Source organism: Miniopterus schreibersii (assembly GCF_964146895.1).
Source record: "Miniopterus schreibersii genome assembly, chromosome: 5".
NCBI classification, from domain to species: Eukaryota; Metazoa; Chordata; class Mammalia; order Chiroptera; family Miniopteridae; genus Miniopterus; species Miniopterus schreibersii.
In genome coordinates this window covers 15888814-15915478 of record NC_138106.1, presented here as the reverse complement: position 1 = coordinate 15915478, position 26665 = coordinate 15888814, and the positions used below count along the sequence as shown (strand labels likewise).

At 37.8% G+C, this 26665-nt stretch overlaps 1 protein-coding gene across 2 annotated transcripts in view; it reads right to left on the bottom strand.

Annotated features, from left to right (window-relative positions):
* The window catches only part of MBNL1 (muscleblind like splicing regulator 1), a 159990-nt gene that overhangs the window by 106231 nt on the left and 27094 nt on the right, over positions 1-26665 (bottom strand). The window contains exons 1-2 of one of the 2 annotated variants that reach the window (XM_081138525.1): positions 24985-25432; positions 23802-24812 (exon numbers count right to left, since the gene is read on the bottom strand). The exons of the other annotated variant lie outside the window; for it this stretch is intronic. Coding sequence (XP_080994651.1) covers positions 23802-23975 — 174 coding nt within the window. The 5' untranslated portion in view covers positions 23976-24812; positions 24985-25432. Of the gene's footprint in view, positions 1-23801; positions 24813-24984; positions 25433-26665 lie in introns of those variants that run through there. 2 annotated transcript variants of the gene reach the window in all.

The window sequence follows — 26665 nt, the reverse complement described above, 5'->3', positions numbered from 1 at the left end:
TTCCTGTTTAAAATCTTTCTCCCCCTCCAGCTTTTTTTTCCTTCCAGAAATGACTAATCTTCCTGTTATTCTACTCTGTCAGTTTTCCCCCGTATTCTTTTCATGTTGCATAACATTTACTTTTCACCAACTTCTTTTAGAGTTAGCTACTGTATCCTTGACGCTAGCCTTCTGTTTTCAACAAATTAATCAATATTAACATAGTAGCTAACTTTTTTGACAACGTTTGTGCTATGCTTATCAAGTGTTTTCTTCAAGTCAAAAATGCAACTATCCTTTCAACTGACATAATATAAATATCCATTTATTGATCTTCAAAGTTAAATTCAGTCTAATCCGTAACATCAAAAAACATCCTAGCATAGACTGATAAGCAGAATGTAAAGTTTTCTATCTTTCTGATTTTCACTAAATGGTAAGAACATAAAAGTAGTAAGCCACAGGCCACACTCTCAAATCCTAAGAACAGAGATGCAAAATTGTGATTCATGTGTCAAGACAGTTATAAAGATATGAATTTGGTATACTACAGAAACAAAGGGGCAGGACAAGAGGATGGCCAGGCCGGAGGTGAGGGGAAGCTTCCTAGTGGAGATAATATCTAAACTAAATCTAAATATGTAAAAAGTCTGCAAAACTTCATTCTTTATTTTTTCTTTTTTTGGAAAAGCAAAAGAGGACTGTGGCTAATACTCAGTGTTGCAAGCATTAGGTCTCAATCAATGACCCATCTGGATTCAGCAAAATGCTAAGCACTTAGTAAGAGATCAATAAGTATCTATGAATTTATATAGAAAGAGATAAGACATGGCGCCACCTGAGTGTACTCACTGTGCACCAGGCACTTGGTAGTACACGGAGACAAATGGATTTCTTACTCAGCCGCACATCAATCTTGAGGTAGGGACTATTAGCATCTCTGCCGTACAGATCAGGGCGATGGGGGACAGAAGGGCCAAGTAACTTGCCCAGTCACTCAGCTGGCAAGCGGTGTACGGAGTGAGGTTCTGAGTGTTTCAAGCAATGTGGAAAGAAAATATTTGGAAATAAAATTCTGCATGGCTATTCCACATGGTCAAGTGATTTTTAAAAAGAGAGAGATGACACTGCTACCAAGAGGTTTATACCAAGAGGATGTCTGGGGAGGGGAGGCCCCTGCGCTTTAGCATGTGTGAGTTTCCATGACCGATGTCAAGCTGCCACCAGGAAGTCACTGAACACGGGGCTGGGAGGGGATGTCCGTGAGCCAGCTCTGGCCTATCGCTGCCCGCAGCCTTCAAGGTAAAAGGCGGAGCGAAATTAACAGGCTGCGTACATGACCGCGAGGATAACAAGGAAACCAGAGGACAGTGCAGCTGCTAACTCCTGTTTACAGGACTCTGCATGCAACTAACAGTTCATTTATATTTTAAGTTAATGAATGCCTCAGGTGTATCATGTAATGTTGTGAAAGGCAACGAGGTTAAACAAGTAATTCATAGATGTTCCTCAAGGAAACATACATTTTCTATGAAAGACAGAGTTGATATTTGGAAAAAAGTAACCTTTCAATGTTATTAATAAACTGTGATAAGTAAGTGATTTCCTGCTAAACTATTCGTCCCTTAGGGAACACACAAAAGGATTTATTCCCAACTTAGAGGAGTTGAAGGAAGCTCTCTGATTGGGGTCAGCAACAGACATTACAACCAAACAGGGGAGGGGTGTGTTTTGCATACCCTGTTCTGTACAAACTACCCATTGTATACAAGGTGTTGAAAGATACTGATCAGAAGGAAAGAGCAAAAAAGCCAATCACAGAACCAGATGCAGACATCTTATTTGTATGTTAAAAATACATGTCTATATGGGAATTCAAATTATTAAAATCAGTGTGTTTACATTATTGCTTTAAAAATATTCCTTTAGGTTCTTCATTTAACAATAGTGTTGAATGAGTCATCCTAGTAAGATGAATTTTATATGCATATAAGAGGGAGTTAGAACTATGAACATTAACATATTGATCTGTCTTCCTTATAAAGTTCCTTTACCATTTCACAATAGTGTCCAATGAATAAATACATCTAGAAAAATGTTAAATAAAATAGAAAATCAACTTTTCACATAGAATGCAAATATAATGTTAAAAGAGAAGTAACTGATAATTAGCAAAGCCAGAAAAAACGATTTGACGTGAATCTGTTTAGAGGTCTAGCAGCCTGAAACGGGCAAGTCCCCATTTTTGGCACACAGCAAGCCTCTGCTGGCCTGTGACGGGTTCTGGCTCTCGCACCCCTGCGGCCTACCTGTTCGTGAGAGAACCTGGTTTAAGCGGACTCCACTGAGCACATCAACTCCTTAGCCGTGTTGAGGCTACTTAACGCACATGCAAAACAAACGCGAAAGATGCTTTTGAGACTTGTTAGAGTCCACCCACATATGTTGCTTTCTGATGTTCTTATTTCAATAGTAGGTCCCAGGCATCTTTTATTGGGTCAATTTAACCATTGATTTTGACTCATAATGTTTATAAATGGCAGAAAAATGTCACTTTTTCAGTCCACTGACTTAGGGGGGGGAAATCCACACAATACCTGATTAAGATTTTTTTAATCAATCAACAACACTGTTGCCTAGCACATAAAATAACTCAAGCAATCAATTTTGTTACTTAACTCAGTTGGCATTTTTTTCAGCCTGGTTATCAGACTGACATGAGAATGTAAGTGTGTATTTTTATTTTTGTGATGTTCCCATGAGCTGAGAAGTAGAAATTCAAGTCAAATAGTTTCAGTGTTCTATATACAATGCTAGTTTTCATTTTCTTGAATGAAAGAGGCCTTTCAAAGAGGTGACTGTGTCAATTTTTAATGAAATGTATGGTTTAATTTAGCTATAATGACTATAATTAGTATAAAAGTTTTTAAAAAAATCTTGTGTGGGAGCAAGGGAGGTTATGGCATCGGGAGCTACTATTTCAGCTGGTATTCCATACTCATCCCATTTTAAATTCAATATGAGTAAGTTAATATTTATTGGAAGCTTACCATGTGTCAGGCCTATGGTAGACATTAGAGATGCATGGATGACCAAGGCACAGTTTCTGCTTTTAAAAAGCCTCCAGACAGAAGACATGAAGGTAAAAATCTAACAACAAGGATCTATACTAGGAAAAGGCAGAATCCTAACGTTTCTCTCCTGAAGCAGTAAGGTAACCTAGTAAGTAACATGTGTTTTCATATTTCTATACCAAGGTAATATTACCTGCCGAATTAGAATCATATCTTAAACAGCAATGAATACGTTTTAGATTAGGCATTAAGAGAGAGTTTTAGGTCACATAACAGATATGTCCAGATTAAAACAACCACCAAAAAAATCTCAAGCTAAAAAAAAAAAAAAAATCACAACCCCTTCCAGGTAATTTAAAAGTAGATCTGACTACATGGTTTTTTGAAATGACTACATCACTGTGCCCTATACAAAAAGGAAGCAAGATTTAAAACACAGAAATGCAGAGCTACTGACAATAAAACTCCTTAAAATGTTCATGGCAAAGAAGAGGAACCTTGGCTTAATCCTGTCTCTTGAGCATTTTAATTATTTTCCAACTTGCAAGTTTAGAAAACTAGACTATCCTCATAATTATTGACAAACAAAGTAAGTATAGTACGAAGGTCTTCTCCACCCTCATCTCTTCTGAGCCCTGTATGAAAAACAGGTTCACTGTTCCAGACAGTAAATGCTGCTTCATGCCAAGGGGAGATGCTCTATGGAGTCTGTATATTTTAAAATTAGTATCGAGGCCTTACCTTCTGCGAAAACACACTGTTTGGAAAACCACATGCCAAATCTAGACTAGTGGATCAGCAGAATTTATTTTCTAAGTAGATGACATTTACCAATTGTGAAGCTCCTTGAAGAGGGCCAATAAGTCTCAATGAGTAACATATCTTAATGTTCAAGTGGTGATTGTAGCCCTTGTTACTAGCTACATAATTACTCCACTCTAACCCTTAATGAGCCTGAAGTACTAAATTTTTAATCCCTCCTGATGATCCTCTTCACAGTGGATAAATGTAAATTTCTTAATTGCTAGGACTACTGGCATCAACACATAATCTGGATCATTTTGGATTCTCTAGAACTTTCAGTTCTTTTTAAAAATAGCTTATATAATACAGCTCCTAAAATAACCGTTGGAGGGGGAAAAACTTTAGCAAGTTAACAAGTGGCAGGGGCCCAGGCATTTATGCTTTTCCGAAGCTTGGACTCTCTTTTCTGTTTCAGGTTGAAGATTTGCAGCACTGTCAGGTTTTTGCACTGGGAACACAAAACAAATTTTTGTTTCTAAAATTAGGGTGCACAGAAATCTAAATGTAATAGAGATGCATGGATCTCCCTATAAATATCATGTATTTCTGTTATTGTTATTAAGTCTACAATAAAAACACAATAATTACAGTTGCAGTCTGGTTTCCAGAATGTGCCTCTCACAGTACACTGATCATGTCGCTGCTATCCTGGTAGTATCACTTCTCCCAATGCCACCTCTGAAAGCATGATACTTTTCCAACCAAGCACTCTTACTAACAGTATTAATGCTGTTATCAAAATAACTCTGTGTTGTGCAGTGCCCCGATGAATGTCTCATGCCCCTCTGAGACATGGGCTGTGCAGACAGCTATCTTACCAGGAAGCCTGACCAGGTCCCTGGCTGCACAAGGTAGCACACAAAACACGGCATGAGTCCCAAGAAAGGCCTGTTCCAGAAATTTACATCAACGGAACTGAAATAGTCCATGATCACACCAGGTCAATTTAACTAGATGGGTCCCACCATAAATGAAGGGTGTTGGATTTCTCAGAGAAATAGTTCATGCATAGTTATTAGATGCAGATACCTAACAAATGCCCCATCACATTAAAAAAAATTTCTAAAGTTGAATTTGAAAGCACAAGAAATCTGTTCACCATTATTGCTCATGGTCAGGAAGAAACATGGCTTTCAATTCACCAAACACTTAATGAATGTCAAATATATTCAAAACACCACGCGCACACAGGTGATGACGTAAGCTTCCCCTTCTGGCGAAGCTCAGCTTATACACGAAAGGGGAAAAAGAAACATGCATAAGCGAACTGTACAGTCAGGTATAATGTGATTTATTCTGTGACATATAAAACGGTAGGAAAATGCAGAGAAAAAAGCTGTTCGTTTCATGAAGCTGGTCTTATTTGATAATCATTGTAGGAGGGCCCTCTGATGAGTAAGGGCACCGAGACAACTAAACTCATCTCTCACTAGGCTGGCTACAGATGCAAAAGTTTAGCAGGGGCAAAAAGTATTCTGTTAGGACCAATGGCTAAAAAGAATTTAAAATTCATAATATTGTATATTTTATTATAATTTTAAATTGAGTCCTATATATCTTTTGTACTAGTAAATTGTGCAGTAAATTTAGGTATATACATGCATACTTTTTGGGGGCAAGGGGGATGCTTTAAACAAAACACCATACACCTGTAATGCTGCCAGTAATCAACCCATCAGAATACTAGTCAAGAAAGTTATCCACCTTAATAGTAGAAAATAGTAGTGACCCGGCCTTAGTAGCAGCGTGTCCGTAATGCCATGTTCATGAAATGAAGACAACATATTCTAGGTTTTGCTGTGAGCAACTGACAAGTCATAATTAAAGGTTCCTGGTGATCTCAGGATCTTTGTAAATATTGAGCCCTAACTTCACTGGTGGCTCCTTGGTTTTCTAATGTGAAAAATGAATGGATTTCATGGCATCGTTTCTAAAGACTCTTCCAATTGCAACCCCAAAAACTTACGGATCACTGGAGCTCATTGTTGAAAGTGACAAAGGGAAAAAATGATCTTTAAATATCAAGCAAAACCCTTGAACACTACGTGAACGATCCTTTAAGATGCAAAGTGAACAAATCTTACATTTAGGCAAGAAGAAAAAGTCAGGTTTTTCATGGAGAAACCTAGCACCTGAAGTTTTCATTCTCACAATTTTTAAAAAGATTTAATTATAGTGGAGGTTTGGCTACTACTCAGTGATGTGCCTCTCTCACAGTGACTCTGGTAAAAACTTAAGTGGAACCACTGCTGAATCTCATTCTTCTTTTAAGTCACTTCAAAAATGCTGGAGATAGTTCCAATAGTGCAAATAAAAATAACGTTAGTCAGCTATATTCCAAACTTAAAAATTAACCTGATATTGCAAAGACATACTAATTTCGGGGCACTTTGTTAGCCAGGTTATTACCATTTCAAAGTTGACCACAATCTGTGAATGACTAGAGAGTGTCTATTTTTTTTTTTAAGTGTATTGATTTTATTTCTGTTCTTCCAATTGACATAATAGCTAGTCATGGCTTAGAAACGAGATTTGCAGCCTGTCCTTACGAAGATCTATGCAGTAATAATAAACCCCGTGGTTAGAATCCATCAAGCTCACAATGAGTGTTATGTCACCGGGTGAGGGGCTGCTGCTGGACAAATCATCCAGAATAGAATCTGTAAACCCACAAACAAATGATTTTCCATCGATCAAATGCAGTTTAGAACCACACAGTGGAATAAATTTGCAGTAATTTTATAAACCTAAAGCATTTTATCTTTAAGGTTATGTGATGTAGTTTTATTTGTGCAAATGCAGGGGGCAAAAAAAAAACCACAGTTCAAAAAATAAGGTGGCTGAAGTTCTACCTTAGTGGTTGAATTAAAACGTGTAAAGTTTCTTGTTGAGCTTGAAGACAACATTCATTAAATATTTGGAAACATATTCAGCGGTATCCTTTTAAGGAGTTTTCTCATAAGATAAACACATTTTAGTGATCAAATCACTTTCAAATGCATGTAACTGGAGATTTCATTTTTCTTCCAATGGTGACCTGTTTTTCTCTGTAACAGTTACTAAAAAATACTGTTTAGCTAGTCATAAGAATGACTTCCTTAGAAGCCCTTTCCTTTGTACGATTAAACAGTCTGGAAAATTGCTTGCCTGACTCATTCATGCTGTCAAAATATACTACAGGCTAAGGCTAACCACTGATTTTCCCTGTTTTCCAGAACAACACAAGCAATTTATGTATAAAATTCCAAAGTAACAGAATTTGGGGTTTTAGGACCACTTTCATGTGTTGATAGTTTATAAAACTATACCCACACATGCTAGTACATTCATTTGCTATGCCTGAGAACTACCGCTCATGCAAAAAAAGTTTTGTACATTTAAATTTATTACACTTAAAAAAAATAAAATGAACAAAGTAAGGTCCTTCATTATGACTCATGCTTTTTTAACTTCAGTGCCACACATACGAATTGATTAGAAATTCAAAGAGAAGATATTAGAGTAATTTGGAGAGTACTCTATATAGAGTTATCACGAGACAATAAATTGTGTAAAAAAAAAAAAATTCTTTACAAAAAATAAAATAGTCATGAGGTTAACCAGATCATCACTGGAACTCCACATCTGTTGATACACATTATAAGAATCTTTCAAAAATAACACTCATTGTTTTACCAACTGGCTGTTTTATTATAATTAATAGAGGAGATATAACAAAATGCAGGATATAGAGTCAATGGAAACCTGCTAATTACAATCAATGCACATCAAGTAGCATTATTTCTTTTAGAGAACAGAAGTCACAGGGAATGTTATTTAGAGTGAAATAATTATATCTGAATCAGAAACTTAAGGGGAACATTAATGACACAGTGACTCAACCTTCTAATTATGAATAAGAAATACTAAGTAGGTGAGAAGGTTGTTTTGCTTTTAAAATAATGGTTTAAAATGGATCCACAGTGCTAATCAGAAAGCAAAGCCAGCTCTATGTGAAAGTCTGGATCATGTGAAGATTTCCAGATGGTTTTACCCTTAGGAGATAAATATGTCTTCTATATAGATTGAGAAGCCATGGCAAAAATGCTAGGTTCTCTTGACTTCTCAGCAGTATTAAACAAGTGGTTGTTATCCAGAAGCATGTAGCTTTTACAAAATGTATCTGGGCACATCTCTTGGTTTAGAGATTCCAACTGAGTAGGTTTGGGTGGTGGGGCAAGTGGTAGGAGAAATACACCTTTCCAAGTCTCTTTCGCTTTGCGCAGGAAGCCTGGAAAAGTACCTGAGATGTGTTTGGCACACAGTGGGCATGCCACGTAAGCTGTTGACTCACCTGGCATGAAGTGGACCCTACTGTTAGTATGGTTGATCACCAGGCAAGGGAAAGGTTTGGGTCTAGTAGGTATTTGTAGCAAAGTGGTCCAACTGGCACCATATCCTATACACTATTTCTACTGTTAAATTTCTGAACTGGCAGGTCTTTGGAGGCCAGGGTTTTAATAGGTATTTAAAAAAAAAAAAAAAGCCAGTCATAATTGTTTATGTTCCCTCATTCTTCAAAAATCTTATGCTAGCCAAACAAAGCAGAGGTGGCAGAAAGCCCTGGAAGGTATTAACACAGGGAGACAGTGATCCTCCCTCATCCATACTGAAGAAAATACATTCTGAAAATTTAAGCAAACTTCGAGGCCATGATGTGACTGGGAAGAATTCATAAGAAGCTCCTTTATTCACATGAAAGTTACTTTCAAGCTCAGTATTTCAATATTTTTTCCTGATCTAATAGTTCCATTAGAAGGGAGCGAGAGGGAGAGGGAGAAACACGAGCGCATGCTCTCGGACTGTTGATATTATCTGCAGAAACTTGTCTGCTGGAAAATGTTTCTTTAACTTTGGTTTGGCTCCCACCTTGGAGCTGATGGGAAATAAAAACTTTTCCATGGCTCTGAGCCAACTGAGCTGCTAAAACAAAAGGTAACATTCATTAGAGGATCATGGTACCATGATCTCACTCTGAAGGCTAATGTTTTTACATCAAGTACGAATTGTCTAAAGTTTGGGAAATTCAAACAATGTCAGAGAAAAACAAGTAAATATCAGCCTTACTTTAAATGTTATAATTTGCATGGAAAAACAAATTTAACTATGAAACATGAAACAAAACTGTAGTAGATAAGAGCTCATTTAATTCCTAGCTTAATCATTTAGCTTAATTTTCTCCCCCTGCAATGCCCCCGATATGTGAGCACCCACTGACACACATACACCCTGCTTGTTATGTCTACTTTTGTCCAACAATAGGTAGTTCCTATAGGAAACCATTCTTAAAGAGAAGTGAAATCTGCTCAATCAAACGTGAGCATCTAAAGGTGCCACCTACCCTGATTTTTAAAAGAAAAATATGGAACGGGGCAGGGGCGGGGGTAGAAATCCCAGGCTTGCCACATCTGCTGACTAATATCAGTTGACCGTTAGCTCCGGGGAAGCCTTACTGCACAATGTTTGGCATCTTCCAAAATGCTGAAAACAAATGTAATGTTCCCTGCCCTCAGAGGTTCTCCCGTACTTTCTCCTAATTGTTTCTGAACATGTTAAAGGCCTAAATAGCCAACTCAATTAAACAGACTACAAGCATCTCCTCTGAACACGTACTTGATGGTCCTTCGACATCAAGTAACACAATGAACTCATCACCACACACTCAATCAATACACAGCAGAATGGAATGGGCAATAACCAATAGTCCTGAGGAGAAGGCAGTGCCATGGTGCAGTTAATCAAACAGTAAGTGCACAGCTCACGTTCAGAATCAGAAAGTAACAACATTTAGCCACAACCTAAAAGGCAAATCCAGAGCAGGCCATAGACACTACTAGGCTATATTATTCTTGAAGAACCAATAAAATCGGGGATCGGGATCTCCCCCCCCTCATTTGCTGACTATTTCTAATCAAAATCAAAAGCCTCAAGCTTGTGGATTGATTCGGCAAGCTCCTTCCCATATCTTGGAGCAAAAGAGACCACTGTGCTGGGCTAGAACTGGATCCCTATTAATGCTGAGCAATAGTGAGAGGGAGAAATAAATGAGGGTGTGACAAATAGAATATCATGGAATTGGAAGCTTCTTTACAGCTTTGAGGAACTCGTAGATATTTTACCAAGTAAGTTACTGTAGGTATAAAAAAAAAAGTAGGGATAGTGATAATGTTGAATAAAAAAAGATTTAACCTTTTACTGTGTACAGGTACTTTACTGAACAAATGTGAATTTTATTTTTTGAAAAAAGTCTTAGGTCAGTCTTTTAGGAAGAAATTTCCATAAATAATATATTTATATGTTGTATTACTGTGCAATAATATAGTATTTGAAATACCAAATGTGAATTATTTTAGAGCAGCATAAAGCATTCGTTGTAAATGAAATTAAAAATTGGAACAGATAGTTACCACCACTTTTTCATTCATAAGTAACTGCATTTAGGAAATGGGTTTTCAGGCACAGACAATGATATCAATACTGAATTATTTCATTAATACCACCCCAATGAGCTGAACGTGAAGTGATCTACACATTAAGAGGTTAAGGGGCATTTTCCCTTGGTAACAGGTAAGTAAATAAGCTAGTATGTGACAATGCACATTTATACACATTCCAGATAAAAGTCACTTTTAATTATTTTTAATAAAATAACAAAGAGATACCTGTAGTACACTATTCATATTAACATGACATTTACTCTGACATAAGGCAAAGTTCTTCCTGTAAGGGGAAATATCCTTAAGAGTGCATTCCAGCATTCGGACAAGAACACCCACAGGTAGCACTTATGGAATATTTACACTGAGCAAGAGCCTGCATGAAGTGGTCTACGTTACAGAGCCGGCTCACGGAGCCCTCCCAGGCCTTCAGAGCTGCAGCACTGGCCTCATGTACAGGGGAGGCTGAGCCTTGGGGAGGGGAAGTGGCTGAGGGAATCAAACCTAATGCAGCTGAATTCATGGTCTAGGCTCTTCACCAGGTCTTGCTCTAGGTCACAAAACAGTTGTTTACGTACGCATTTTTGCACATGGCTTTTTGCAATTATTCTGAAGATCCTACTTTGATTAAAAATTCCAAAGCAGAACTGGGACTAAGAGAAATCCACCAGTGGTCACATTCTCATTATTCCTGGTGCCAATATTTACTTGCTATAAAATAATAGTAATTGTAAATGTCCTCCCAAGGAAGAGAGTACAGAGGCAAATCTAGACACTCAGAAAACAGCAACGAAAAAAAAAAGGTAAAGCTAAAACTGACACAAAATAATGAAGAAAATGTCCAAAGAAATAAAATCAAGGACAGTAAATACTGCTTACGTTTCCCTGTGATCAATTTGGTTTTGGACACAATATAAGTCTGACTTATAAACTAAGTTTGAATTTATGTATCAAAGACAATCAATTTGGTTAAAAACATTTCTATATGGCTATTTGACTAAACTGACACATTCAAGAAAATGGCCAAAAGGCACCGAGTTTCGTCTAACCACTACAGGAAAGGTATTTGTAACGCTCGCTATTGACGTCTAAGGTTTCCTTTTCCTTTTTGTCCAAGCTATTATTCATCCAAGTGGGCTGCTCTGTGAGGGTAAGTACATATTTCTCAGAGAGCATTTTAAATCACATAACGAACACTAATGTCTGAGATACATCTCTTAACCATCCAGGATTACAATGTGTGTGAATATTTACTAAATACCCAGGAAGCCCAGGAATTTCACAATCTTGCATTCATGCTTTTCTGAGGGCAAACACATTCTTTTTGCCTTATCAGGAACAAAATGCAATCAGCGAGTCTTATATTTACATATTGTTTCTTATTCCAATTACATATAATGCAAAAGTCTTAAAAAGAATGATGTATTTTTAAATACATCATTAAAATTAAGGCAGTGATGTGAAAAACTTTGTGCTTACTAAATCTAGGTATTTCAGCATTGTTCATAAAGTACTAAACAAACATACAGAAAATTAAAATTCATTTCTAAAATTTTACTCCTAATTTTTAAAATGTAATGTCAAAATTTGTCATAAATACTTAAGTGTGGCATAGGGTAGGAAGACACAATATGAATCATTGTCAAAGAGGTAAGTCAATGGCTTCATGTGGATTTAATTTCATACAACTTACAAAGGTTTCTAAGTACATTTCTGTTTGTTTCCAATATTATTATAAATACCCAGTAAAACTCATGAAATAAAAGGAACAGAATCTCAGCCTCTTACAAAATAATGTCTCATGGTTCTATGCATTAGAAGAACAATAATCATACTACTTCCTTGAATTAGAAAGGATATTCTATTTTATATCAAAAAAATCATAAGAATATTTATTAAATGAAAACCTCCTTATCTGGTGCCCTTTACTTCACTTCTAAGTTCTGTCTTGGAATCCTGAAACTCTCCCTCTCTCTCTCTTTCCAGAACAATCTATTATTTTGATTCGCACTATACTGTTTTCAGTCAGGCATTACTTTTAAAATTTTTCTTGACCTAAGTTTTGGACTCTCTAGATTATCAGACTTCTAGGTTAAAATGCAGTGCAAATTTCCCATATTAAATGAAAAAATATCATTAGTAATTATTCAGGGATGGTTTTCAAAATTAACACAAAGTATAGGTGAGCATTTTTTATAAATTACAGTGGTCTTAAATTCAGGACATGACAGTGATTCAACAAATACTTGCCTAAGTATGTCCATCACTCTACTCTGCAGTCTCACGAATAATTAACACCATATTTCTGTATGTTTAAGATCACTGTGTGGTGCTTCATGACACTGCCACCTTAAACAAGTTAAACTGAGAATCAAGGCTGAAAGCATAGGCTCTGAAGATATGCTGCCTGTGTTGAATCCCGGTTCACCCGCTTCCCGGCTGTGCAACCTCATGTGGATTATTTAATCATTCTGAGCCTCATCATTTTATATAATCAATAGACATGGATCAAATCAGGGGAGTAAAATTAACCACTTCTACATGCTACCTAAAAATCGATCTGACTCACAGAGAAAGACAAATACCATATGATTTCACTAACATGTGGAATTTAAAAACCAAAATAAACAAATAAAACAGAAACAAACTCATAGACACAGAGAACTGGTGGTTACTACGTGGGAGGGGGATTGGAAGGGGGATGGGTAAAAGAGTTGAAGGGATTAAGAAGTACAAATTGGCAGTCACAAGATAGTCATGGGGCTGTAGAGTACAGCATAGGGAATATAGTCAATAATATTATAATATCTATGTATGGTGTCAGGTGGGTGCAAGACTTATTGGGAGGAGGATCACTTTGTAAGTTATATAAATGTCTAACCACTGTGCTCTACACCTGAAACTAATATTGAATGTCAACTGTAATTGAAAACTAAAAAAAAAAATTAATCAGTCTGACTCAGGTTTATCTTGCTAAATTATAGAATATGATAATGGGTCTGGTATGAATCTCTTACCATGGAAAAATTAGTGGTAAACCCATTGTGAATAATACAAACAGTTTCTCTGGCAGCACACATAACTGTAGCTGAAATTCAGCTGCTCTCCCTACATTAACTATGTAATGGATTCCAAAGTTTTACCAAACAAATCTCTCAGACAAATATGATGACATTTAATGCCCACTGTGTCTTACATGGGCAAATCTGTGCTTTACTGGGACATTTTAAAATTAAAAAATAGAAGGGTTAAAGCAATGTTTCATTATTCTATAATCACTATAATCTTCACTGTACTCCTCAGAAGCTTGAAAGCTCATAGTAACAAATAGTCTATCTACCCCCAAAAAGTCAGGGGCTCCGCATGAACCACCCTTGCAGCAAGATTGTCTATCACATTATATGGTACATAGCAAGTAATAAATGAAGAAAAGGGGAGGAAATATGGATTATTTTCCTTTACTTGAGATGCAGAAGTGGCATCTATGTAGGTCTGCAATTTCTTTCAATTCTTAAACCTTCAGTATAAAAGTATGTGTTTCTGGTGAAAATCTCCCCTTTAGTATTATTAATCCTTAATGGGAAATACAGAAGACAAAAGTGTGTAATAAGAATTCTAAAAAATATATATCAAGTAATTTTGCATTTCTCACTATGCATACCTAACCCATTTTATACAGGTTACATGTTAAGCTACTACTGTATGTTAATCACCATTTACAGGCTTTGGGAGAACTACTTAAATTGATTTCACCATGCAAAACCTGCAATGGGAATGACTCTTCTTCAATGTGGATAATGACTCTTCAGTTCATGTGAGTTTGAGGAGGTTTTTGTTGTTGTTTTTAAAATATATTGGGTTCTCTTATGTGGACATTTGTTTTCAATTTATTACTCCACTATGATTCATGGAAGGCACTGTCTGGGAGTAAAAGTTCATAACAGTGAAAAAAAAGTTCAATAAATAAAATCGTGATGATAATCTTTTCTCATGGCTAGATTTAGATTTCATTAGTTTCCACTTAGCCATGAACAGATATGAGATAATGTGAAGAAAGTTAGGTCATTCGGAATGCAGATCTTTCTTAACAGGATTCTTTATATAAATAATGAATTCTTTCGTTTTTTCCTTCCTTCATGGTTCAGTTCTCGGCTGCCTCCCTTGAAGGAGAATTGTTTTATGAGGAGCAACATCATCTACCAAAGAGGAATCCTATTTTGGGCATAATAAATGTGGCTCTGTTTGTCTCTGAAATCTTTTATTTTTTAATTTGGCCCATTTGGTAAACCAACACTATTTAATTATGAGAGCTTCCTGGGATTGGGAGATGTTACTAGACTTATTTTCAGTCTAAGAACAGTTTTAGAATATTAGATGAACAAAGATATCTGAAAGCAAATTATCATCTGAATGCAGTAACATGGAAAGAATGAATTACAGATGTAATTTATCCATCACAAGCAGATCCTAAACACTGATTATGTCCGTGCTTGTGCAGAAAATTGAAAATGATAGAAAAGCTTCTCAGCTTTTCTAACTTTAATTTTCCATGTTTTGCTTTGTGTAATTTACTGTCGACTATTAACACAGATGCTTCCTGCCTTATGTGAGAACAGCCTGGACTTAAGCATAAGTGATTCAGAAATCCAGAAGCCTGCACACAAAATCTGAACTTTATGCCTAGAGATGGTCTCACTTAAGATGCCTGGCGTCCTATGAGGTCTTGAGAACACAGGGTGTTGGGTCTCAGTAATTAGTGAGTCTCAACCTAACGTCACCCGAACTAAAAATATGCACACATATTGTGGAACAAATCAAGGGGGCTGCAAAAGGGTGCTGCTAAGCCTACAACTGTGACCTGGGGTGGACATAGAGGTGGTTCCCAAATGACCAATGATGATCCTGCGCCCATGGGAACTCTCATACTGGGGGTTCCCTCTCCTTCTCTTCCCACTTGTGGTCTCAGGATTAGCAGCTGTGAGAGGGAAGGGAGGGGAAAAGGGACAGGTGAACCACCAGGGCCAGACGAGCCCCTTTCCTTAAGCTCCTCTCCCACTGCCCCTCCGATGCTGCCGAGGAGCTCCCCGTCCAAGCTCAACCTCCGCCACCCAACACGCGGGTCTCCCCGTGACAATCAGCCCGAGGACCGGTTTTAACACCTGCCTTCGCCAAGCTGGACATAGGAAGTGGTTAAGTCACAGTCGGAACTGTGGAACCCGCACCCCTATCATTTATCCTAAGTGTCCTTCTCACATCTGGTTCTTTATTGCTGATCCCTTGACTATATCCTGTGATAAAATGGCCCCCCCCAAAAATATTTTAGTTTGATATTTTCACTATTCAACTATTTCCCTGTAGCTAATACCATTAGAAAGCAACAGTATCAGAACAACAGCTACGCTTCTGAAAATTTCAGAAAAAAGAGAAAGGAGAGAAGCTGGTTATTAATACTAAGTTTCACAGTGGACCAGGCGGATCAACAAGTAGTATATTCAAAAAGGAAGTGGGTTCTTTAGAAAAAAAAGACAAGAAAAGGAAAGGAAAGGAAGGAGGTTACTTGGAAGACATACTGACAAAGAAGTCTTTCCACCCTGGGAAAGCTTTGGACTGCAGCCCCTCACCCCTGCCCTGCCTTGAGTCCCTGTGATCCTGAGCCTCTGTCCTGTGCAAAGGGAACAGCTCCGGGGATCAGGAGCCACCCAAACTTGGAGCTGCAGAAAACCATGGCACTGACTTGGGGAAAGGGTCCCAGGAGTGTGGGAAAGGCCACTTCCCTTGCAGGAGGCCAAGGTGAACTTCTGGAGCCCCACGCTGAAACTTGAAATAAAACGTTCCTATGGAAAAGACGTGACAAAAGCAGTTGGGGTCCATGACGCTAGCAGTACTTAAGATTTATGATAAGATGATACTTATAATGCTTCTGTAGAGCCTCCTGGGTTTAATTAATCACTAGGGTTTCAGGGCGCTATTTGTACAGGACTATAACTCAAGCATCCTATGCGTTACTTTGGCTTCCCGGGTTGGCCTAATGACTTAACCACATTGCTTCTGTGGGAAAATGCTTCCTAAACCATTGACACTTTGGAATACATGCCATTTTTTTAATACATTGGGAGGCAGCTATATAGTTGACACAGTAACTACTTATTGAAGATGATTAATTTACAACCTTTTTTCTATATGGCCATATACTTAGAACAGGTATATAATCTTTCAAATTTGGTGGCAGCGTTCTTGCTGCTACTTTGTGTACACTCTTTGCTTCATTTGCTGAATTTACCTGTAATTACTTTTGAGTATTCACTGTTTTAGGTCCTATGCCGTAAATTTGCCTTAAACACTAAGTTTTATTCTTAAGCACTGCCGTTCAGATGCTTGCTTTGTTGAATCCTAGGATGTAGATGGTAAATTAAGAAGCAATTTTTATAGAAAAGTGGAGGCTGTGAAGTCCGGTTACCAAGCGTGGAGTTTACATTTTACTGGCTGAGTGACCTTGTGCATGTCACCTAACTTCTCTGTATCTCGGTGCATCCATCTGTGAAATGATGGTAATAAAGGTAACTTTCTCAAAGAGTTTTTGTGAGGATTAAATACTATTAAAAAATAAGAAATAAAACACTGAAAATACTGACCAACATATAGCAATTTCAATAAACAGTAACTAATTTTATTTCAGAGGAAATAAAAAACAAATACATTTGTAGAAGCAGCAGGAATAGGTATCATAATAACTATAGATTCTTCCTGCCAAATAAAATCACTGGAGACCTGTTTTATGACATGCATTCCTGTTCTAGTCCAGCTATAAATATGTAACTGTGTACATAAATATGCATTGGCAATAAAAAATAAAAATGAAGCCATTTTTTTCCACATAAGTAAAAACTCAATCCATTTCTGATATGCCAGGTTTACTGATTAAATATATCATAATTTGAAAGAAAAGAAAAAGCCAGCTCTGGTTAACCAGAAGTGATGACAGGTTTGCCAAGATACGAAGATAAAAGTTTCTCTTCAACAGCGATCTCTCCTCAACAACCCCCATACCCAGGTGTTTTTCAGGGAGAGTTACTTGATCCTGGAAGTTTACTGGGGGAGGGGAAATCTCTCTAACTCTCCCATCCCAGTGACTGCCCTCCTGGAAAGCCGTTCTCCCCTTCAACTATATCTACCGAAGGCCTGATTTTAATCCAAGCAACAATTTAAAGACTACAGCTCCCAGCTTTCCCTGCTGCCAGAATCAGCCAGTGAGAGAGCAGGAATAATCGCCGGGTGAAGCTTAAAGGACCTTCATTAAAAGGAGCCTGGGGGAGCAAGGCTGAGGTCTCTTTTGCCCCTGCTCCTTCCCGCCCCCCAGAATGGCAGATACGATGGCTGGCGCTGCAGTGGCCACCTTGCAATTCTGAAATAATCCTAAGGATGAAAGCATGTGCTCCTCGGGAACTAAGGGTGAGGAAACCTATATCCTAATGACTACGGAGTCACCATGTAGGCCTGGACAACGGACTGAAATATAAACCCTTAATCTGTTTGCACCCCGTGCTGGGGAGGGGGTGTCTCTGTTACTCAATGCCAAATGTAATTCCTTAAAGACAAAATGTCTAAATCATTTTTGTGTGACTCCAGAGAAAAACATAAAGAGGGATCAGAACCAATAGTTAGGAAGCTGAACAATTAGGAAGCTGGAAAGACTCAGAGACAAAACACAAGAAGACCAGAGGTCAGAGATGACCAAGGCCAAAAGGTACCCAGGGGACAGTCTTTCAATGAAATTATAATGGACAAGGGGTTATAACTATCCATATTTTTCAAAACACAAGTCCTTATAATATAGAAGGTTTTATCTCGAACAAGTCAAACTTTATCTCAAAGTGAAAATCTTTTAAAAATGTGCCAGAGAACTCAACTAATACTGTAGGTGATGTGCATTTGGTGTTATTTGTATAAGAAACAGAGTATTAGATTTTAAAACTTTGTTCATTATAAATGAATATCAGAATAAGAAGCTCTCACTAGAATTACTCTTGTTTACAGTGAAATTCACACAAAAATCACTATTCTAATAATCTATTACATACATCAAACAACGAAGTTTGCTTAGTTTTCAGTCACTCTGACTGAAGTTGCTACATATTATTAATAACTATCATTAGTGCTAAATCAAAACTCATCTGTTTAGTTATCTGCTTCCACTGACTGATAATTTTTGGCCTGTTAACATAGAACATGGCTCCCCTACCTGAAAGCAGAGAATGTATTCCTGCTAAAGTTTAAAAAAACACACACACAAAACAACCCTCAAAATTTCCTCAATAGGATCTCTTTGTAAGAAAATAAGGAGCTTTATCAAAGTCTGTGGGAAGGCAGAGACACTGCTCAGCATGAAAGGTAATGGATTAGCGATGCTGATAACTGAAATCCTCTACTTATCCTTGGCAAGGAAAATGACAGGATAAGCTTCCCTAACTGGGCCCCGAGGCGTCTGTTCCATTTCTCACCTACCTCTCTCATGAACTGGGCGTATGTCACACACGTCCTGACTAGATTTACTCCACGTTACATGGACTCTTTTGAGTCAATGTCAGTCTTGTATATGGAATTGTCTTGAGGTGCGGAATCAGAATTTTGAGTAAAGGTTAGAAGTCTGAGTTACAATTAAAGTCTGAACTCAACTGTAAGTGCCACATTGCTTTAGGTTTAAATTGTCTTTAGTTTTGAAGCAAAGCTGAAATGAGAAAAAAATAAAAATAGAAGCAGTGTGCCAAAATTGTATGGAAGGAAACAAATTAACTAGTTCTAGAATTAGGGCCTTAGGTAAGCAAGATTCAAAACCTGGCTTGAAATGTGTCCAAATGTCTAAAAACCTATACTCATTTAAAAAAAATTTTTTTTCTAAAAAGCTTCTAATTGTAAGAATATAAAGAGATAAATGAATAAAGTTTTGTTAGCAAAGCAGCTACAGCCATTGAGAATTTCGTTAAGGAAAGGGTCATGTCAAAGCTGATGATATCACAGCTCACTCACAGGGTCTTCTCTGCAAAGCCGTGAACTTTCTGCTTAGACAACACAACTGGAACTTTGACATGATACACACAACTGCACCAGTTGGGCCTCACAGTGAGTTCGTGTCTGGAGTCATTACGGGGAAGCAAGAAAGTGCTGTGTCAACCTGTCACCGACAGACACACTGAATATGTACCTTTATATAACATAAGACGTCAAAGTTCTAATATCACATAGGAGATGCCATTAGCAAACAAAACCAAACAACAACAAAACTCTTGATAAAAGTTATTCCAATTAGAAGCCTACCAGGTCCAAGCTGTAATTGAAAATTGGATGTTTAGTCTGAAACTTGCAGATATCATTCTGTCCGGATTATCAGACTCTGCTGGGGATTTGGAAAGAGCAGCACAAGGGGCAGTTGCTGCACTGAAGATAGTGTGCTGACAGGGGAGGTCCTCCAACAGTAAACTGGAGAAACCTTGGGGACCACTTCATGATGGCGGCATGCAAGCTCGTCCTATGGGAGGATCTAGGACTTGACTGGCCTCGCTGACTTTGGCTTTCTAATTGTCCATTTACCTGGATGTTCACTTGTTTGTGTCTTCTAACAGCTGATTTCTGCACTTCATATATTCTTCGAGGTCTTCAATTACACTTTAAATGTGCTCAGTCAGTGCCCTTGATTTTATGCCACTTGCAGTGGGGTCTGATCTATCTGATCAATTTGATCGGCTGTGCTATCTATATACACTAATGTGTGTAACAGTGAAATAAATGCTTAAACAAAATAGCCTCATGGGATAAGAGAACAAGTGGCTACAGTTTTCAAATATAAAAGAGTCTTGCTAAATTTCTGGCAAAGAGCTAATAAACGTAAAGGTTCTATCTCCCCGCCCCAGCACCTGAAAAGTGAATGGTACTTGAAAAAAAAGAACCGACAAGCAATAGTCTATTTCTGTCCTCATGTGGTGAGAGCTTTTTTATAACACAAATAACTTGGCATCGCATTAAAATACATTCTGTAGGCTTCTTTACATCAACTGCCTACATTTTAGTTGAAAGGTTGCTACTGAAAAAAAATAGGTAACTTGCCATTACCTACTAACTAAATAATAATTTCTGATACGTAATGTTCTAGCGGCAGCTTGCAGTGTTGATATTTTTCTTTTAATTTTTTCTATTCTGTCATCTCTTTTAGAAACCATAAGGAAAAAAATCCTCTCTAGCATAAAATAATGTAACTTTTCAAATATTCAGGATTTCTGATGCAGCCAAAACACTCAAATCTATAGTTTGCAAGCAATCTGATTCTAAATTTGAATATACTCTTAGACTATTGTATATTAAGACTGCAAGTTTAAAAGAAAATTAAGTACTTAAAATATTGTTTAATTTATAAACCAATGCACATTATTACAGCTTTAGCTCTTTCATATTGTTGTCACTCCACTTCTAACATACTTCACATATATATATATTCATTCCTCATTGTCATGTATTTTCATTTTACTTAGCAACACGTTTATTGTGGTACAGAATTCTGTTTTCATGCAGTATATTTAATCTAAGTTCATTACTTAAACTTTAACATCACCAACAGGCAACTAAAATACTATCAGCTATTTGTCTTCCCATTGCCTTTAGTCATATGCCAACTGATTTCTTTTACATAACTACTTTTCCGAACCGTTCAACTTCTGTTCTTAATGGAACAAATTCTCCTCTTCTAAGTAAAAGTCTGCTCTAAACGTAAGTCACCTGGGAGCCTGGCCAAAGTCTGAAACAGCACAGCTGAAGGGTACAGCCATTTCACAGGGTCCTCTCAGAGAGTATTTGGTTTGCTTTTTAACTTGCTAAAAATAGTAGATTACACAGGCTACCTCCATCTCACGGCTCAAGAACTCCGAAAAGGCTGGACTGTGGATTACAGCAACACATAGAACACATTTTATTAAAGAAGTCAGGATATTACAAGTTCTCTCAATCCCTTCCGTTTGCTCTCTGAGACAATACAAATGATCTAGCAGTTACTGGCATGGAAATCTCATAATGCTCCCAAATTTCAGAACTTCAAGCATGAGTCACAGGCTTACTTGAACTGGTTTAAAATATGTTTTTGATCTATTTTAGCCACAAAACTGAACACAGGAAGACTACTCTATAAAAGGTAGGATTCCAAATACTGTGTTAAGAATCACATGTGTTGGAACTATATATAAAAAAAATGTAATTTTTGAAACATGAACATTCGATTACCTATTCAAACACTTTAAAATTAATTCTTGACATAGTTATTTCACTCACGTTTAAGGAACTATTGTTCTGGGAATGAAGCGTCACCATAAATACATTTGTGTTTTCTTCCTCTCCTTCGGATCAAAATATTTTATCAGGTTTTAGGCTCTAAATTAAATTTCGGTTTCTCTTAGAAAGGCAAAGAATAAGAACAAAGTCTGCATTGATTAGCTGCTATAGTGAGTTCATTTCATAAGCAAGTTTAAAATCTTCAAATTATTTGTTGTTTTTTAAAAAAAAAAAAGTCCTTGATGTGGCAGTTGAATCTAGTTAACCACACAGCATGTCTTTAAGCAACGCTGCTGCTGTTTTACTCAAAGGGGGACTGTTCCGCGGCCACAAGTAAGCAGCGACTAAAAAAATATATTTTGAGATGGAAAAATAGCAACTGAATTTTAATGTTTCACAATGTTTCCAAATGCTGTGGAGGCAAGTCTTCTGCGAAACCACTCAATGTCACAGCCAAGTTAAATGTCCTTCATTTTGCAGCTACGAGTGCACCATCCACTGTCTGTAGGATTAAAAATTGGATTTACTAGTAATTGGGTCAAAACAGGGTTACTTATGGACACAGCTGTTTACCGACAAGTGTAATTAGCCCTTTGCCCCTCATTTTATGGATCCCAGTTTCTAATTACACCTAGATTCAGTCGGGGTGAATTTAGGAATACATATTCACAAAGGTCCAACCACTGTGCCCTTCAATGATGCCTTCGGACAGAAGGGGGAAAAAGGGGCCCGATGATAATTTACAGCTTTTGCTTACTGATCTTTAGGACTATGACATTAAGGATAATCTAATATTATAAGTTATCTCTGTTGTTCTTAAGGATAACCTAATATTATAAATTATCTCTGTTCTTAACACCTCCCTTTTTTAACCCTACTCTGAAGATAATATCCTTGAGTCTTTGGAGAACTTTAGCAAAGTGAGCAGCCCAATCTGGACCAAAAATGCAATTAACTGAAATAGTTAAACTCTTTAAGTACACTCATAACATTGGGGTGAATTATGTGTTAACTTAAGAGTTAACTATTTCAGTTCATTCACCCCTGTGTTATTAAAGAAAGCATTATGATTACAGCACTATTTATTTTTGGCAAAACAAAGGATAAAACTGAGACTTTTATTTCTTTATATATGTAGAAATGACAGAGATCCCCGTCTCAAAGGTTCAAAGAGGGAATTATATTGGCACATTAGTATTCGAAGGCAACTGAATTAAAACCAAATAGACAAGAGTACCCAGGAATCTTCACATTTCTAGACTTGACCTTGTATGTCAAAATAAAGACATGTATGCTGTCTTTTCAAAGACCCATTGTCAAACCTGATACCTGAAACACAATGACGTTTTTGAATGTCTAGATATACTAAAGTGATTTTTTTAGTATGCTGGTGCTAACTTTTAATATTTCTAGCTGAGATTGTTACCAAAAAAAAAAAAAAAATCTAAGTGCCTTCATATTCAAATTTTAGAAGTTCAAAAAAATCCCATTAATAATAATACTTAAGAGTTTCTACTTATTTATAAAACTCACATTCAACAAAGTTTATGGCTCAGATAGGGGACTGTAGCAGCAGTTCAGAACCTTACTTCTAATTATATTTTCCACAAAATGCATTGCTTCTGGCCTTAAAATAACATGCTCATACAATCAAAAGGAAATCCATAATGTCAAAATATTAATACAAAACATCTATCCACGTATAGCTGACTTAATATCTGCTATTCTTTTACAACATTACAAGCACCTTGAGAAACAAGCAAAATCAAGTCATCTTCATTCAGCTCCTGCCATGGCCTTGTATATAATCTATGCATATGCTAACACACACATATCTACATTTACTATTCCTACAGACAGACACTGACTTTGTTATTACAGACACTGTCAGCTAAAAAGCTGACACTTTCTGCTCTAGAAAAAGAAAAATCATAGCATTAAAGGACTGATAACGTTAATCATAACAAACAAGTTTGGCCAGGCTTGGTTCTATTGGTTCTCAATAAAGTCCCCCAACCCCAGCATCGTCCATAAGAACACACCATAGAACTAAACTATGAACACAGCAATCCATTAATTCCAAACTCAGTGAACTCTAGGTCCATATCCCCTCTGTTCAATCATTGCGTATCCTTAAAAGAATATAATATTTACTCACTTTCAATGAATCAAAGCAGGCGATTACGCGTCCATTTTCAACTTGGCAGCTTTTCGAAGGGTGTGCAAATTTACATTCCGTGTCTGGCCGTGAGCAAGTCCCCCTTTGGAACTCTCTACACACTTCCAGTGTTAGCCACTTTGTGTCCCGAATTGGTGCGACACTAACAGCCATGTTTAGATTTTACAGGTAGTTAAAATTTTCAGTGAAACCAACAAACCCAACCCCCCCTCAAAAAAAAAAAAAAAAAAAGGCAACTACCAAAAAAAAAAATAAAAAAATGCTGAACTGATAAAACTGTAAAATGATGACGAAACGTCCCCTCCAAAATACTTTTCCCCCACTCCCTGCTTTAAAAGTACATGGAAAATTGTGTTGTCAATATCAAGGAAAAGATCTCCCACTAGAAATTCACAGCATGAAACTGTTAATTCAAAGAAGTTTTGGTTTTTAGAGAAATACTAGGATCTCTTAAGTAGATGAACGTTTAAAAGTAGGGCCTCGGATCAGCCTTGTGCTCTCAGTAACCCCTTCCCAGTGCCAATTTTGAGCCCAAAATGCAAGCATGAAAACGTGGCAGACCCCTGGACACCGGCTCTCTCCAAGCTGCTCTCAGCAAAGTTGTCTGAAAGGGAATCTCCTCGCAGCTGAATTTGCAATGGAGTTTGGTGGTGCAATCGGTATTGATTAGTTTGGCATAGACAGATGCAGCAGTTTAGAGCAAAATCGAGAAAATGATTTTTTTTTTTTTTCTCCTCCTTGATTTCCTGGCAGAAGATATCTTACTTTTTCAGCAAACTTTTCTTTTAAAACTAAAGCAGCCTAGGGCAATGCCAGATACTCAGAGCTTTTCTCTTGATTCTAGGTAGAAATGGGGGTGTCTGGGCTAGAGGTGGAGGGTGGAGGTGCTGTCGTCAGTCTAGCTGGCAGCAAGCAAGGCAAAAGCAGAGACTGCTCTAGAAGCGGTTCCAAGCAGCAGAGACGTCAGGAAAGGCACTTCTTAGTACCAACCTGTAGAAAAAAGAGACAGGTTAAGATTTACTAAGTAGCACTTCACCCACGTCCTACAGCACCACAACCTCGCCATGTGCTACGGGACTAGGTCGTGCTCGCGGCGGCCTGCTCTCTCCTCTCTCCCGGCCGCGCACACCCGCACGCACACTCGCACACACGCAATACTTACGGTGAGGCATATTGCAGCCAGCCATCGTAGATTTATTAAAAAAAGGGGCCGTTTCCCCTTGTGGAGCAATGCATGATAGGGGAGATAACCAATCACAGAGAGTGTTGCAGCAATATTCTGGGCAGAAAGCCAATAGTGGGGGCTGTCTTATGAAAGGTCGCGCCTGTCAGGCGTTCATTACTATGCTATAAGCACAGAAAATGTCCATCAGATGTGACTTATTCCACTGCAAGGGACGAGCATGTGGGTTTTGAATTTACCCAACATGCAGTTAGTGGACTAAACCATGTTAGTTTCAAAACAGCCTCTACGACAAGTCGGAGCACTTGACGATCGTGACCGGGGGAAGGGAAAAAAGCAAGGTTTAAAAGACTGCAGCTGACTTCCAAGCCGCTTTTCCCTGGGGCTCTGCGCAGGGCCGGCACCCGCAGCCTGCCCCTGCTGTCCTGACACGTGAATAAAAAAGGAAAGGGGTGTTTCCAAATGGTACATTCTCCTGACCTATCCAATTCACTTCCTTCTGAAGCCCAAGCCCGGCCCCTCCGCTGCAAGCGGCGCTCACACTGTAAAACTATTCCATTCAGCCGGCAGACACTTTGTCAATATATCACAGGCAGGCGAGATATGAACAAAAGCATCCTTTATTCGTCCATGTTTTAAGCAGAAGCTGAGGTCATGTGGGGAAAATAAGGAGCGCAGTGTTGTCAGCGTGTCTGGCAAATCTGAAGTCGACCTCCAGGGAGAAAGTGATTCCGTTGCAGAAACATTAAATATTAAGTGAGCAATTTGATTTGGGCAGCGTGATGCACTTCAGGGGTACGGGTGAAGCCAGAGGCTGGGGGGGGTGGGGGGATCCCCTACTGCCTAATAGAGCTATTACCTCGGCACTACAGGACTGCTCCTTATAGCGAGGCATTTTTGCTTTCAACAGCTTACTTTCTCTTTCAATCAGAAGGAAATACTTTCGGAAAACGCTTAGTAGTCACAGAAACAAAAGTATGTATTTTTGCTTTATGAATGTTACCAACGAAGTAAACAAGGCTTTAATAACTCTGAGTTTCACACTCCAGAGAGGCAATGACACAGTATTTTAAGTAGTGTCTGATACACTTATTCAAGGGTCAAAAATGGTCAACTGGCATAGTCTGTATTCTGATGTCCAAGTTATAACATCAGAATACAGACTATAATACAGAATATATAACTGAATCAGAATACAGAATATAAATATGTTAAAATATGTTATATACATATAGACATGAATATCTACCACACTTTTTAAAAATTTATTTTAGGATTAATAGTGACATTCTTAACATTAATTTTTTGAAACCTACCAGACACTTGGCTTGGATAATATTGAGAAAAATGAAACAGAACCAATTCATACCAACCAATGCTCAAGAAATATTTTTGTTTTCAAAAAATGTTCTGGTCCTAATTCCTAGCTCTTAGAAAACAAAGTCAAGTCAGTCATAAACTCTAAGATTCATCCACCTTCCGAAATATTTGCCCCAATTCAGAATTTCTCAGTCACTTCATGCCTTGAGCAATGTACCACACCTGAGTCAACAATCTCTTTTGTTCTTCCCTCCAGAGTCTTGAAATACCTCACCTGCAACCATTCACTTCCTGCAGAAGCCAGCTAAGAGGTCACTGCCTCCAAGAAGTCTCCAGGATG